This window comes from Protomyctophum parallelum (genome assembly GCF_964188405.1).
Source record: "Protomyctophum parallelum genome assembly, chromosome: 14".
Taxonomy (NCBI): domain Eukaryota; kingdom Metazoa; phylum Chordata; class Actinopteri; order Myctophiformes; family Myctophidae; genus Protomyctophum; species Protomyctophum parallelum.
In genome coordinates this window covers 30,755,892-30,771,197 of record NC_139709.1, presented here as the reverse complement: position 1 = coordinate 30,771,197, position 15,306 = coordinate 30,755,892, and the positions used below count along the sequence as shown (strand labels likewise).

Genomic DNA, 15,306 nt, shown 5'->3' with positions numbered 1-15,306 from the left:
AACTAATGTCTATTACAACTGCTGTTCTAAATCCTTTAGACCTGCTATTGACGTTATATACCCCGACATACAGTACATACATACATACCCAGCCGATCATCAAACGTACCTTAGTTACGTCATCAAGAATGGTGGTCCCTTATTGGTCGGTGGACAACAACCGACATACATATCCAGCCGATCGCAGTACTCTGCTTGCGCAAGTAATAATAAAAGGTTTTCAGTCCTTACTGAAACATGGATGGATACTATATGATGGTGGAAGCACATTCTGGGATGAACACATTCTGGTCATACTGGTTGGTTTACTGTACTAAACTGTATATAATGTAATGACAGTTCTCTGTAATAATACCAGAGTAGCTATTTACAGTGAGATTAAAAACTGCCTTAACCTAAAGTCCCAAAGAATACTTGATCGTTTAGATTTATTTAAATATGTATATACTGTAGGTAAACACAGTTTATATATATACACACAACATGAGACATACCTGAATATGAGACAACTCCTACCGGATCAATTCCATAAGAGGTGCGCTCTACTCAAGGGGAGTCTTGAGCAATAGTCTCATAACTGGGTTGTTGGTTCAGATTATTGAAGATACACAATGGAAGGAATTACCACAAACTCTTGAGTAGTTCCTTGTTATGAATCTATCAATAAATGCGCCACGTCTCTGTGTGTACGGCTGTAATACACGTAACTCGAGAACCGTTCACCCCATCGACCCTCTCCATATTTGGGCATACTGGCCAGTTTTGATATCACAACCTTCCATATTTGGGCATGCCTGCCACAGACTATAGGAATAAAGGGACACAGAGAGAGACATACAGAAATCTCCATATGGGCATAAAAGGGACACAGACAGATGGGTGGAACGGGTACTCTGACACGGGTATACAGATACAGAAATCTCCATATATTGACACGGGTACAACGGGTATTGCATAGCCAGGTGGGGCATGGATCTCCATATATGGGCATAAAAGGGACACATACTGTACGTAATAACTTGGTGGGGCATTCATTTCCAACTTGCATCGTACATCGTGTGATGTAATCACAGCACTTATTTTCTCAACTCCATCACCTCTCCCCGTCTCATGCAAGTAATTGGCAATATATAACGTCACAAAACCAACAATGTTTGTTTATATAAAGTTTTTCTTCATTTCCTGAAAAATGAACATTTTGGAGTTGGTTGGTGGTTTCTTCCCGACAGCAGATATATACACTTTCCAACTATGGATAATCAGAGCATTAGGAATTAAAAGGAAAATGGAAAAACAAATTTAATCTATAACAAATTTGAAAAATACCTAAATGGAAACGAATAACAAGACTGACACGAAACTCCGTATTTGGACATGGCTGATGACATAGTGACATCTATAGTGATGCGTTGAGGGAGCTAATCTTAAAATCAGACCCCAGGTAGCTAGTAGCCTTAAAGTCTACAACCTGTGTTTTGCTTTTTTGCTTGACACCAGTGCAACTTGCAAACACAGAATCAGTGCAGGGAGATGAGACTGAAGGAGATTCAGAGGACAGCCCACCAGGCGTGGAGTCCTGCAACACACCATCCCATCTACCTGGCATTAGGCACGTCGGCTCACCAGCTTGATGCCTCCTTCAACACCACTGCTGCACTCGAGATATTTGAGATGGACTTTTCCGATCCCTCACTGGACATGAAGCTCAAAGGATCGCTGCCAATCTCAAACAGGTTGCACAGTATCATATGGGCTGATTTTGAAATGGGAGCAGACGGTTCTGGGGGACGACTGATTGGTGGCAGTGAGAACGGAATGCTAACGGTATATAACCCAGAAGCCATAATATCTTCGTGGGATGATAATAGGATCGTGGGACGATCGATCGACAAACACACGGGTCCTATCAGAGCGCTTGACCTCAACCCCTTCAAGAGCAATCTCCTGGCATCCGGAGCCAGTGATTCCGAAATATACATCTGGGATCTCAACCAGTTTAACAGCCCAACTATGCCAGGAACAAAAACGCAGCCTGCTGAAGACATCAGCGTGGTGTCCTGGAACAGGCAGGTCCAGCACATCTTGGCCTCCGCTGATCGCAGTGGCAAGACGGTGGTCTGGGACCTGAGAAAGAATGAGCCCATCATCAAGATCGGCAACCACGGCAATAGGATGCAGTGTTCGGGAATGCTGTGGCACCCCGATGTGGCCACGCAGTTGGTGTTGGCCTCTGAAGATGACCGTCTGCCTGTGATGCAGATGTGGGATCTGCGCTTTGCCACATCCCCCCTCAAAGTCTTTGAGAATCACACAAGGGGAATTCTGTCCATATCCTGGAGCCAAGCAGACTCAGAACTCCTTCTCAGTAGTGCTAAAGACAACCGCATCCTCTGCTGGAATCCGAATACTGGGAATGTCATTTATGAACTGCCAACGTCCAACGAGTGGTGCTTCGATGTCCAGTGGTGCCCCAGGAACCCAGCTCTGCTGTCGGCGGCTTCGCTTGACGGGAGGATCAGTGTATACTCTGTGATGGGAGGCAGTGTGGCGGCTCAGCAGCCAACTACTGCTGATAAGTTATCGTCCTCATTAGACTCAATGGACGCCTTTGTTCCACAATGTGCAGGGCAGAGCACCGTTGTTCGCCCTCTACAAAAGCCACCCAAGTGGGTCCGCAGGCCAGTCGGGGCTTCGTTTGCTTTCGGTGGGAAGTTGATCATGTTTGAGAACCCCAAGCTGGCTCCAGAACAGCGGCCCCACCCTATCCCCAGACAGGTATTTGTTAGCCAGGTGACCACGGAGACAGAATTCCTCCAGCGCTCCGTGGAGCTGCAGACCACACTGAAGTCGGGCTCCTTCATCAGCTACTGCCAGGCTAAGATTCAAAATGCATCGACAGATGCCGATAAGGAAATATGGAAGTTCCTTCTGGTGAAATTTGAACATGAAACCCGCGTTAAATTCCTAAGGCTTTTGGGTTTCAACAAAGATGAATTGGATAGAAAGATTTCAAAATGCCTGGGGAAGAACGTGCAGCACAACGGACATGGAGTGGATGCTAAAGATTTGGCTGAAAAGATGCAGCAGCTTTCCACAGAGGTGTCTGTTGAGGCCAGTGCTACAGGTGACATCAGGACACCTGGTCCTTCCTCACAGTTGGACTGGTTCAGTAGCATCCCAAAGGAGAGTCCCAACTTCCGGATCCCTGTCTCTTCCGACACTGATGGCCTGATCGGCCAGGCTCTGCTGGTGGCCAACTTTGAGGGAGCTGTGGAACTATGTCTGAATGAAGGTCGCTACGCCGAGGCCATCTTGCTGTCGATCAGCGGGGGAGAGGAGCTTCTGAAGAAGACCCAGCAGAGATACCTGAACGAGCAGCAGAACAGCATCTCCATGCTTATATCGTCAGTGGTGACGCAGAACTGGAAACACATCGTGCAGAGCTGCGAGTTGGACAATTGGAAAGAGGCCCTTGCTGCTCTCCTGACCTATGCTCACGAAGAGGAATTTGCATACCTGTGTGATACTCTGGGAGCGCGTTTAGAGGACGAAGGGACAGAACAGCGGCACCTGCAGGCATGTCTTTGTTACATCTGCTCTGGGAACGTTGAGAAGCTGGTAGAGTGCTGCACCCTTCAGAAGGACTGCTCCACCCCCCTCGGTCTAGAGGATCTAGTGGAGAAGGTGATGGTCCTGCGCAAATCAATTGAGCACCTTCACAACATTGAAGTGACAGTACAGAGCTCCATCTTGGTAGAAAAGCTAACTTATTATGCTGGTATACTGGCTGCAGAGGGAAGCCTGGCAACTGCCATGGCCTACTTGCCGGAGAACTCAGACCAGCCAGGGATCATGATGCTGAAAGACAGGCTGTTCCACGCTCGGGGAGGGGCGCCTGTTGGACAACAGCCCTCCGTCCCCTACAACAATGTCGACATGTCTTCAGCACAGCCCACTCCTGTTGCTCATCCATCCACACAAAAGGCCCAAAACCAGCCCACTGCTCCTTCCCAGATACCTCCGGTTGGGCAACATCATATGCCATTGGTATTTAATCCACAATCTGCTCCTGCTGACACTGTGCAGGGCCTGCCTCCTTCCTCCAATGTACTTCCCTCTAGTGCACCACAACATAGCTTACAGCAGCTTTCCTACCCCCAACATCACACGACGGATCCAGGAGTCCCTCAACAGCCATTCCACCCCCAGTTAATGGGCGGATCCCCAGCTTTCCCTCTGCCGGATGCTTCTATACCAGCCACAAATGTATTGGGACCCCCACTGCAGTCTCCATCCTGTGCTCCCAGGGCCCTGCCCCCCATGCCTAGCCCTGGGGTTCCACCAATAGACTTCATACCCTCTACATCTTTTCCGTCAAGCCCCATGCCTCCAAGCTCCCAGCCTAGACCCACTGTACCCATGTACCCTCCGGCAGTGCACAACCAGAGCCCCCCACCACCATTCATGGCAACTGGCCCATCCCAGTCCCTTGGTCCAGGACATCCTGAGGATTTAGCTGGCAACCCCTACCCTGCTCCTCCTGCCATTCCACCTCCCACAGGGAACATTCCTTGGTTGAATTTCCACTGTGATGATCAACGAGGTGGGCCCTACACCACACCTGCAGCCATTACCGCCCCTGTGAGGCCCCTCCCCGGAGAGACACCCCAACCACAGGTTCCTCCGGGGGCCCCCCAGGAGCCCAATGTACAGCTCCTCCAGCAGCTGCCAGCAGAGATGGTAGAGCAGAAGGAGATCCCTGCTGAACATGTGGTGCTCAGAACTACCTTCGACAGCCTCGTGCAGCGGTGCCAACTAGCAGCAGCGAATCCACAAACAAAAAGGAAGCTGGACGATGCGCCCAAGCGCCTGGGCTACCTCTACGACAAGCTGAGAGAGCAGTCGCTTTCGCAGCACGTCCTTAGTGGGCTCCATGAAATCAGACGCTGTGTGGCCAACCAGAACTACCAGCGGGGTTTGGAGGTCCACACCCAGGTGGTCAGCAGCAGCAACTTCAGTGAGATCTCCGCCTTCATGCCCATCCTTAAAATAGTCATGACTACCGCCAACAAACTGGGTGTCTAAAGTGTGATTTATACTTAATCATATGGTGGTGGTGTTGCGCTCGCGCTTGCACACGCACACACACACACACACACACACACACACACACACACACACACACACACACACACACACACACACACACACACACACACACACACACACACACACACACACACACACACACACACACACACACACACACACACACACACACACACACACACAGCCATTTTATTTTGCCAGGACATCCATTGAGATCAGAAATCTCCTTTACAAGAGAGACTTGGCCGCAGCAGCCATATAGAAATAGAACACAGATCATAAAACATTAAAAAGCACCATATGCACTATATATATTATATTAAAGAAAATCTACAATAAACATTAAAGAAAGCTATTCAAACATAGTGCCCTCTCAGAAAACATGTAAATCCCTTCTTCATCACCACTTTGATTGATTGATTCCCTTAATTGCATCAGTGAATATGATCTCATTTAGTTCTTTTTTTTTAGGGCTGCTAGCCCCTCCTATATTCAGCCATTAGTGTAGATTTCTGTCCTACACAAACATTAAATTCCCATTGACAATTAATGGAGAATCTTACGTCATAGTGTCTATTTTAGTTGGACATTTGGAATCCTGAACCTCCAAGGTCTGTATGGGGCAATTTGGTTCTTTTGGTGATGACTGTTGCAGGCCTTGTAGCTCAGTCCTACTCCAGACGCTGTTTCGGTTCTGGACGTTGCTCTCGTGTCGGACGTTGATCCCATTCACAATCACTCTTCAGGACATCATATCTCTGGGTTGCAACATATACCCATGTACAATCTGCCTTCCTGTACGACTTGCTGTAGTCTGTTCAAAAGCCTTACAGGTATAAATTACAGATTTCCACAGGAAATCTGTAATATATACCTGTAAGGCTTGAACCCCTACCATGAAATGTTCTATGACCAGGGTGTGGCTGTAAACAAGCATCTCGAGCTTAGTCCACTTCCCTGGGTAAACAAATAACTTTGCTTTGCTTTACCTCAGTCTGTACCGTATACGACTCATACACATACCCCAAGGTATCTGGCCTTACAACCCAGATACCTCAGTCTGTACCGTATACGACTCATACCCCAAGGTATCTGGCCTTACCACCCGGATACCTCTACTAGCTTCCTTAGACCATCTTCTGAACCACACGAGTTAGACATCCCGGTTAAAGATCTAATCAGACACCACTGTGGCGCATCCTAATCCTAGCCTTTGAATAACAGTTCTTTCCTTTAGTAGTACTTTTCATGCTAGGCTTCAACTTATTTGCTAGGAGTTATTTACGCAACTGCACAAGAGTCTGTCTTGAAGGACATACGTAGGTAAGAGGTTGGGTTAACCTAACAGTTAGGCACTTAGAATGAATGAAACTTTATTGACAGCCGTAGCCAGTAGAAGACAAACAACAATTAAAAAACATACAAAGCAGTTACAAATAAATACATTGGTTCATAAAACTCTAAAAACTCTCTTGTAAAAAAATAAGAAAATCTATAAGAGGCACTCGTACCAATGTTTCCACATCAGGGAGCGGTATCTAACAGTGCTAAACCTAGGATTAGTCAACACCTTAATCACATTATTAAGTGAGCCATCAAGTCTGCTTTTAAAGCTGAACATGAGGTTTCTTAAGAGAGCCTGGAAGGTGGTTAGACCAGAGTCGCAGAAGAGCTGACTAGCACTGCCACCCCTAGGCTTCTTCAGGAGAATCCTGAGAGCATCGTTATAAGCCACCTTTAGCTTGCGCAGACTCTCTTTTTTATAATTCACCCATAAGGGGGCTGTATACAGCGGGGTGCAGTAAGCTCTAAATAGGTTCACCTTGACCTCAACTGAACAGTAGTGAAATTTCCTGGCTAACATATTAGCTTGGACATAGAGCATTCTACGCTGTCTATACATGTCAGCATCATCTTCCATCTTATCTGTAATGATGTGCCCCAAATATTTACAGCTGCTACAAACAGAGAGGGTTTGATCCGACAAGTAGAACACAGGGAAATGCTGTTTCTGATCCCCCTTGGTCCTGCAAATGACTACCACACTCTTTTTGGCATTGTATTTGATGTCATACATGACCCCATACTCAGAGCAAATGTTCAGTAGCTGCTGGAACCCAGCACTACACGGGGAAACAATGGCCAAATCATCGGCATACATAAAATGGTTGATCAAAGTGTTACCTATCATGCAGCCAGTCCTACACCCTCCCAGCAGCCTTGACAGGTCATCCATATACAGATTGAAGAGGGCGGGGGACAGCAGCCCCCCCTGCCTCACCCCATTGCCTACACTGAAGGGGGAGGATAGGCTGTTCCCCCACTTAACCTGCATGCTCTGCTTGGCATACCAGTATGCCAGGATGCGTATAATGCATCCAGGCACACCCCTCTGCTTCAGTTTGACAAAGAGCTTGTAGTGGTTAATTCGGTCAAAGGCTTTGGAAGCGTCAATAAAACCTATCAGCATGGTTGATCCGTGTCTTCTGTAGGATTCTACTGCTTCTTTTAATTTAAGGCATAAATACACAAGTCAGTGCCATGTTTAGCCTTAAAGCCAAACTGATTGTCCGTTGTGTGGATAAAATCACTTAACCTTTCTAGTAGTATCCTTTCCAGAACTTTAGACAGTATACTGGCTAGGGCGATAGGTCTATAGTTATCCATACTACCTACCTTGCCAGCCTTGTCCTTAATGACAGGCACTAAAACCACTGTGAGCAAGGAATCTGGCAGTACACCATGCGTTAGCAGTCCTGTAAAGCAGATGGACAGCAACGCTGCTACTCTAGGGCTGGCCAACTTAAGGTGCTCAGCAGAAATATTGTCCATGCCACTAGCTAGTTGCCTTATGGCTTGGTGGATCTCATGAGGGCTGAATTGTACCCCTTCCTCTTGTAGCTTGCCTGTACAGTAGGGTTCACTACTGACACAATTGAACAAAGCAGCATAGTGCTGCCTCCAAAGTTCACATATGTTCACTGCACCGGACACACCTTCAATATTGCAAGGCAGTACTGCTTTAGGCCCATTTATAGATTTAATGTCTTTCCAGAAGCCAGTGGCATTTTTACTAAGCAGTTTCCCAGCCATAGAATCCGCTCTCAAAGCTTGCTCATGCTTCCCCACAAAACGCACTGCATGTTTATACCTAGCATTAGTGCTTTTCTTGTTTTCTAGGTCAGGCCCTTGTCTAGGTCTCCCAGCAGTTACCCATGCCCTATGGGCCGCCTTGGCTGCTTCATGGTGGCCAGCAACGTGCATGTTCCAGCCCGGCTTGATTTTAATACCCCTTCTAGGGTGAGAAAGTAGGGGTCTACTGGCCACCGAAAGAGCACTAACAATATTGTTATACATAGCACACAGGTCATTACAGTGAGAGGTCTCATTACAGTTGACATCGTTACATAGTATAGCATCTGTCGGTAGTTGAACTTGGCTTAAGAGAGTGTCTGTTCTCCCACAGTAAAAAAGCTCCGCGGTGAGCTTTGCCCAGTCTATCTTAGCCACATATTCACCATTACTGTCATTAATTAACTCAGGGAGCCTACCAGTGTCAAGCGTCATTTCCAGGGGGAAATGATCAGTAGTGGTGGCTTCATACAGTATTTTCATAGACCCAAGCGTTGCATGAGCATCAGCGGAACAAATTACATGATCAAGCCAGCTGGTTGAGCTGTGGGCTTCACTATAGTATGTATAGCTGTCAGCAGGTAGAAGCACTTGACTGGACAGGACAAGATTATTATCATTACAGAACCTAACCATATGCTTAGCAAAGTAAGAATCATTATCAGATATATCTGCATTCATGTCTCCCATTGCATAGATGCTAGTGCACTGCTGATCAGAAATAAAAGAGCTAATAAAAGCAAGTCTATTAACATATTCATCATCATTATGTCTTGCCTCATAAGGTGTATAAATGTTCAAAATAATAAACTCTCTGTTATTCAACTTTATTCTAACACCAATGCACCAGTCTGCTTCGAGTCGCACAACACTGATCACTGACGCCAGGGCTCCACTGGGCGCGTTGCGTCACGCGTGCGTCACGCGTGCGTGCGTCAAAAAACGAACCGGTTCAATTTTATGGTGACGGAGACGCGACGCAACGCGGGCAGTGGAGCCACCCTCCATTGATTAAAAGGGCACATTCCCGACACTGACGGAGACGCGATCCAGACGCGCCGCAGACGCGCCCAGTGGAGCCCTGGCGTAAGTCAAGCTTTTTGTGCCACAAGATGGCCACGCCCCCAGGAATCCTCCCTCTCAAGATGCGCTGAGAGAGATCAGTAGTTGACTCTCCAGCTCCATGAAAGTTATCGTGAACAGAGTTCAGTCCCCCCAGATCCTGTTTGGAGAGGAATGTCTCCTGCAGACATAAGATGTCACAGTTTTGCAGCAGGTTATCCACCTCTACACGTCGGGCTCTGTCCCCCATACTGTTGCCTAGGCGCAGCCCACGACAGTTATATGATGCAACCCGCATTAAAAAGTTAGAAGTTTAATTTCTCCCCACTGGAGCATTGTTAGACGTGGCTCTGGGCACACGGGGCTCATAGTAACGCCGGACATACACACCCGCTGGCCATATATCGGGACTGAACATGTCAGTCACTTCTTTGCAGTCTGCAGTTATATGAAACGATCCGAATCTACTGCCGGTCGCTTCAATCTTCCGACATGTCACAGAAGTGTTGCCCAATTTCACAGTCAGATAGTTATTTAGCGTGACAGCGTCAACATCAGGGTCGAATCTGGTGGCAAACACACTCACCCTCTTAGTCGTAATAACTGAAATGCTGCTCTCTGTGCCCGTGCCAATAATCCCCGTATTCTTCTGCTCACGTTTTCCCCGAGTTGCCCCGGCCGTTGTTTACCACGAAGCTCCACGTCGGGGACCTAGGCGTGCAGGGCTCAGTGCTCCCTGTAGCCGCCTCATTCAGAGGAGGTATTGTCACCACCTCCCGCTGATCGGGATCAGACGGCCTCTGCTCCTCTCTCTCCATCGGGATTGCTGCAGCGCGGCACCGGCTCTCCTCGAACGCTGTCACCCGGCGATTCACAGCCACAGTAGCCGCAGTCAGGTTCTCGTTAACTGTTGCCTGTGCTTCAAAGTTCCTCCTCAGGCCGGCAACTTCACTGCTTAGTTGCTCAACTCTTCGGAGTAGAGCCGTCGCATCCATACTGCCAAAGCCAACTGGCGGGAGCTTGTCCAAAAATTGGGAGACAAACATGGGCATGTTTTCTACAAATTCATTGAACAGGCTCAGACATACTTTAACGTTTTTAGCGTCCTTGTCTCGACCGGTGTGGTTTATTTTGCGTAGTTTTGTCGTTGGGCAAATTTCAAACAAGAAGCCCTTGGATTTTGTGATCCATTCAGAAGAGAAGTTGTTAGTAGCCAACAGCACAACTTCATCATGGTCAAGAGTCCTCATCTTGTCAGAGATAAAGTGTAGAAACTCATCAACCACTATTATCTTTCCACAACCGCTTTTAAAAACCTCAGGTTTTTCCCGAGGGCAAGCAGTGCCCGCAGTGCCATCTCCGGGTGGACCACCTTCCGCCATCAAACCACTATCGCACTCTGACAGCTGTCAAACCGGCGTCTGACGTCACCGGTCGTCACTTAGGTTACCATGACAACCGTAACCTAACCCTACATCACCATGATGACACTAAACTAACTTTACTTAAGCACGATGACCACAACCTAACCCGCACTTTAACAACCTAGTTAGGTTGAAGATTATGGATTCCTGTGTCGTGATGTTAACGTCACTGATCATACCTGGGCTTTGTGGAAATCCTCTCAAATCCTAAAATTGTCTAGCTATTTTATCACCCAATTATTACATTATTACAATTTCAAAAACGAAAAGTGATTTATTCAAACGCTGCTCAAATGGGGAAAAGGGACAAAGGAGATTGGGACAAGCAGTCCAGAAAGCGTATGTATGAGGAAGATGATGAGGAGGCAATAATGGGCAGTGAGTCTGAGGAGACCATACCTGCAGCTGCAGGGAAACAGGTAGACGAGTCCGGCATCAAACTAGACGAGTATGGGGCCAAAGACTACCGCGCTCAGATGCTCCTGAAGCACGATCACTCCTCACGTCCACTCTGGGTGGCTCCAGATGGACACATTTTCCTCGAGGCCTTCTCACCCGTTTATAAATATGCACAAGATTTCTTAGTGGCGATCGCAGAGCCTGTGTGCAGGCCCACCCATGTCCATGAATACAAGCTGACGGCCTATTCGCTCTACGCGGCCGTCAGCGTAGGACTGCAGACCTCCGACATTGTGGAATACCTGCAAAAACTCAGCAAAACGTCTGTGCCTGACGGCATTGTGCAGTTCATCAAGCTTTGCACAATGAGCTATGGCAAAGTGAAATTGGTGCTCAAGCACAACAGGTATTTTGTCGAGAGTGCCTTCCCCGATGTGATTCAGCGCCTCCTGCAGGACAATGTGATCCGTGAATGCCGCCTCCGTACTGCCGAGGGAGCGGACACCGAGCTCATCACCGAGGTTATCCACAGTAAATCTGCCATCTCTAAGTCCATACAGGACAAGGGAGGGGCATCCACTTCCCAGCAGACAGCTGAAGGTACAGCTGAAGGCACACCTCAGGTTCCCGAGGATATTTTCAGCTACTACGAGCAGATGGATAAGGACGACGAGGAGGAAGAGGAGACTCAGACAGTGTCCTTTGAAATTCGACAGGAGATGATTGAAGATCTGCAGAAGCGTTGCATCCAGCTCGAGTACCCTCTTCTGGCTGAGTACGACTTTCGTAATGATACGGTCAACCCAGACATCAACATGGACCTGAAGCCCACCGCCGTGTTGCGGCCCTACCAAGAGAAGAGCCTGCGCAAGATGTTTGGCAATGGCCGCGCTCGCTCTGGAGTCATCGTGCTGCCCTGCGGAGCGGGCAAGTCTCTGGTGGGTGTGACGGCTGCATGCACGGTGCGTAAACGCTGCCTGGTGCTCGGCAACTCCTCTGTGTCAGTAGAACAATGGAAGTCCCAGTTCAAGTTGTGGTCCACCATTAGCGACTCGCAGATCTGCAGGTTTACGTCGGATGCCAAAGACAAGCCCATCGGTTGCTCTGTGGCCATCAGCACCTACTCTATGCTGGGCCACACGACCAAGCGATCCTGGGAGGCGGAGAGGGTTATGGAGTGGATGCGTAGCCAGGAGTGGGGACTAATTATCCTAGATGAGGTTCACACCATCCCCGCCAAGATGTTCCGTCGTGTTCTGACCATTGTGCAGGCCCACTGCAAGCTGGGTCTCACTGCCACACTGGTCAGGGAAGATGACAAGATCGTGGACCTCAACTTCCTGATTGGGCCAAAGTTGTTTGAAGCCAACTGGATGGAGTTGCAGAACAACGGCTATATTGCCAAGGTCCAATGTGCCGAGGTGTGGTGCCCAATGTCTCCCGAGTTTTACAGAGAATACTTGGCTATTAAGACCAAGAAACGTATCCTGCTTTACACCATGAACCCCAACAAGTTCCGTGCCTGTCAGTATCTTATTCGCTACCACGAGCGACGCAATGACAAGATCATCGTCTTTGCTGATAATGTCTTTGCCCTGAAGGAATATGCCATCAGACTAAAGAAGCCTTATATCTATGGCCCCACCTCCCAGGGGGAACGCATGCAGATCTTGCAGAACTTCAAACACAACCCCAAGATTAACACCATCTTCATCTCCAAGGTTGGAGACACTTCGTTTGACTTGCCAGAGGCTAATGTTCTGATCCAGATTTCCTCTCACGGTGGATCCCGCAGACAAGAGGCCCAGAGGCTTGGCAGAGTGCTCAGAGCCAAGAAAGCAATGGTGGCAGAGGAGTACAATGCCAACTTCTACTCCCTGGTGTCCCAGGACACCCAAGAAATGGCTTACTCCACCAAGAGGCAGAGGTTCCTGGTAGACCAGGGCTATAGCTTCAAGGTGATCACTAAGATGGCAGGCATGGAGGAGGAAGACCTCATGTTTTCATCCAGAGAAGAGCAGTATGAACTGCTCCAGAAGGTATTGGCTGCCTCAGACCTGGATGCGGAGGAGGAAGTGGTGACAGGGGAGGTGGGCGTACGACCACAGTTCTCGAGGCGACTAGGCACCATGAGCTCCTTATCAGGTGCAGATGACACCATCTACATGGAGTACCACCACAGTCGGAGTAGCAAAGGCTCCCTGGCAAGCAAGAACATCCATCCACTCTTTAAGCGCTTTCGCAAGTAGATGCGCGCACACACACACACACACACACACCCACACACTCAGCTGGAGATGACGCTAGGAATGTGTCTCCAAGATAATTATTACATTTTTGAGGGGTGCTAGCCCCTCCAATATTCAGCTATTTAATAGTGTAGATTTCCATCCTACACAAACAATAAATTCCCATTGACATTGACTGGAGAATTTTATGTCAGTATCTGAGCAAATCGGCATAGTGTCTACTTTCGTCATACTCAAACATTAAAAAATTCCAATTCATGTCAGTGTCTGAGCAAATAGGCATAATGTCTTTTTTACGTCATGGTACGATGATAAGAGCGCCCGGCCTGCATTTCACACAGGTGATTTTTTGTGTCTACTTAATGCTGGTTGTCACCATTTAATTAATGATGAAATATAATACAATTGCTTTTAGCACATTCCATTGAGTGTTTTTGTGCAGTTTAGAGGAGCTTACCTTACATATTGTTACATTCTGTATGTGGTCTGTATGTGGTGGTTATCGAGGCTAGACTTGCACTAACCTCGACGACTGGACGTACAGGTGTATGCAAACTGCATTTAGATTTATAATTTAGCATTTTTGAGGGGCGCTAGCTCCTCCCATGTCCAGCTTTGAGTGTTTGTGTAAACACAAACATTACGTAAAAACAAACATTGAAGACAAAACTGGGGACAAAAATTGTGATGGGCCAGAATGATATGTATAAGAGCCCCCCTCACCTTACGGCTGTGATTTACATTAATATTTTATGTAGACGTAGCACATAGCACTCTATTATGTATACTCATAGCACAGATGATCTACTGTTAGATATTACGTTCTTAGCTTGTATTGATTATTGAAGACAGTTTGTATTACCTTGTATTGATCCTGCTTACTGTCAATCGCTCTGGATTAAGAGTGTCTGCTAAATGCCTACATTTTGTAAAAGTTCGATTACAATTCCGTAGACTGAGGGTTTTAAATCACAGTAGGCACAATTTCAGTATCTAAATGCTACCATTTCAGTGGTACTGTTGTTTGCGATGTTATAATTAAATATCTCCACTCATTTTGGTTCATTGGAATTTTATTAAAAAAATGGTTTTCCGTTTTTAACAAACAGCATAAATAAACATTAAACACTAATACTAAACGAGTGAGAACAATAAACAGTTTGAAGTTACGCTGCTGTGCCATTTCATTGGAATACGGTAGCCTCGGACACACAAGTGGTTTTAACTGTGGTTGTACCTGATCTTATGCAGACCATTTAGCTTTTCGCACAAATCCTCCTCGGGTATTATACAGTGAAATGGCCGGCATATGAATATGGTAAATAGAGATCTTAACAAGGGGTTTTAAGGGAGTGAGTCCCATCCCAAATGAACATTGTGTAAAGAGCTTTCAGAACTTCATTCATGACACAGTCAGCTGCCCTCAAGAGGTCGGTGGATGAGGTCTTTCCACCATGGTTTTGCCACAAACAACTTACAAACAAAAATAAAATGATCTGTTAAAACATGGTGATGATTGTCTTGGTCTGGTTCTCTTAAGACTTTTGTCCAGGTTGTAGTCTGTGAGAATGACCACAGAAGAAGTACCAACAAGAAATACCAGCGTTGCCTGCAACTGTGGCTGATGATTATTGCTGCATTATACTCACTGTGGTTTTATAAGTCACTGTGGTTTTATAAGTTCTTTGCTGCTAGGTCCACACATACCATGGTTAGTGTTGAGTCCAGCTTATGTGAAATCTCCCTCTCTCCAATGTATACATATAATGTATATATAGATTAAACATGCATCAAATGCCATTCGTTTCTAAACAATGGGACCTGTACTGTCACACCCTGTATTCTGAGATGAGTTTAAGTGGGTGTAATTTGGTCACATTAAACAGGGAGCTAGGTGAGGATAAAACGGCTGTTTTAAAATTTCTTTTAAA

General features: G+C 47.1%; 2 protein-coding genes across 2 annotated transcripts; both read left to right on the top strand.

The window, feature by feature from the left end:
• Positions 1 to 1,530: 1,530 nt before the first annotated feature.
• LOC310870513 (protein transport protein Sec31A-like) lies at positions 1,531 to 5,085 on the top strand (the record flags this gene model as incomplete). The annotated part of the gene is made up of 1 exon (XM_083781749.1): positions 1,531 to 5,085. One exon carries the CDS (start codon positions 1,531 to 1,533, stop codon positions 5,083 to 5,085), a length of 3,555 nt encoding a protein of 1,184 aa, XP_083637875.1.
• A 5,935-nt stretch (positions 5,086 to 11,020) lies between these two features.
• On the top strand, positions 11,021 to 13,375 carry LOC310870238 (general transcription and DNA repair factor IIH helicase/translocase subunit XPB-like; the record flags this gene model as incomplete). Its single annotated transcript, XM_083781338.1, has 1 exon — positions 11,021 to 13,375. The coding sequence occupies one exon, from the start codon at positions 11,021 to 11,023 to the stop codon at positions 13,373 to 13,375; it is 2,355 nt and encodes a 784-aa protein (XP_083637464.1).
• Positions 13,376 to 15,306: the final 1,931 nt, after the last annotated feature.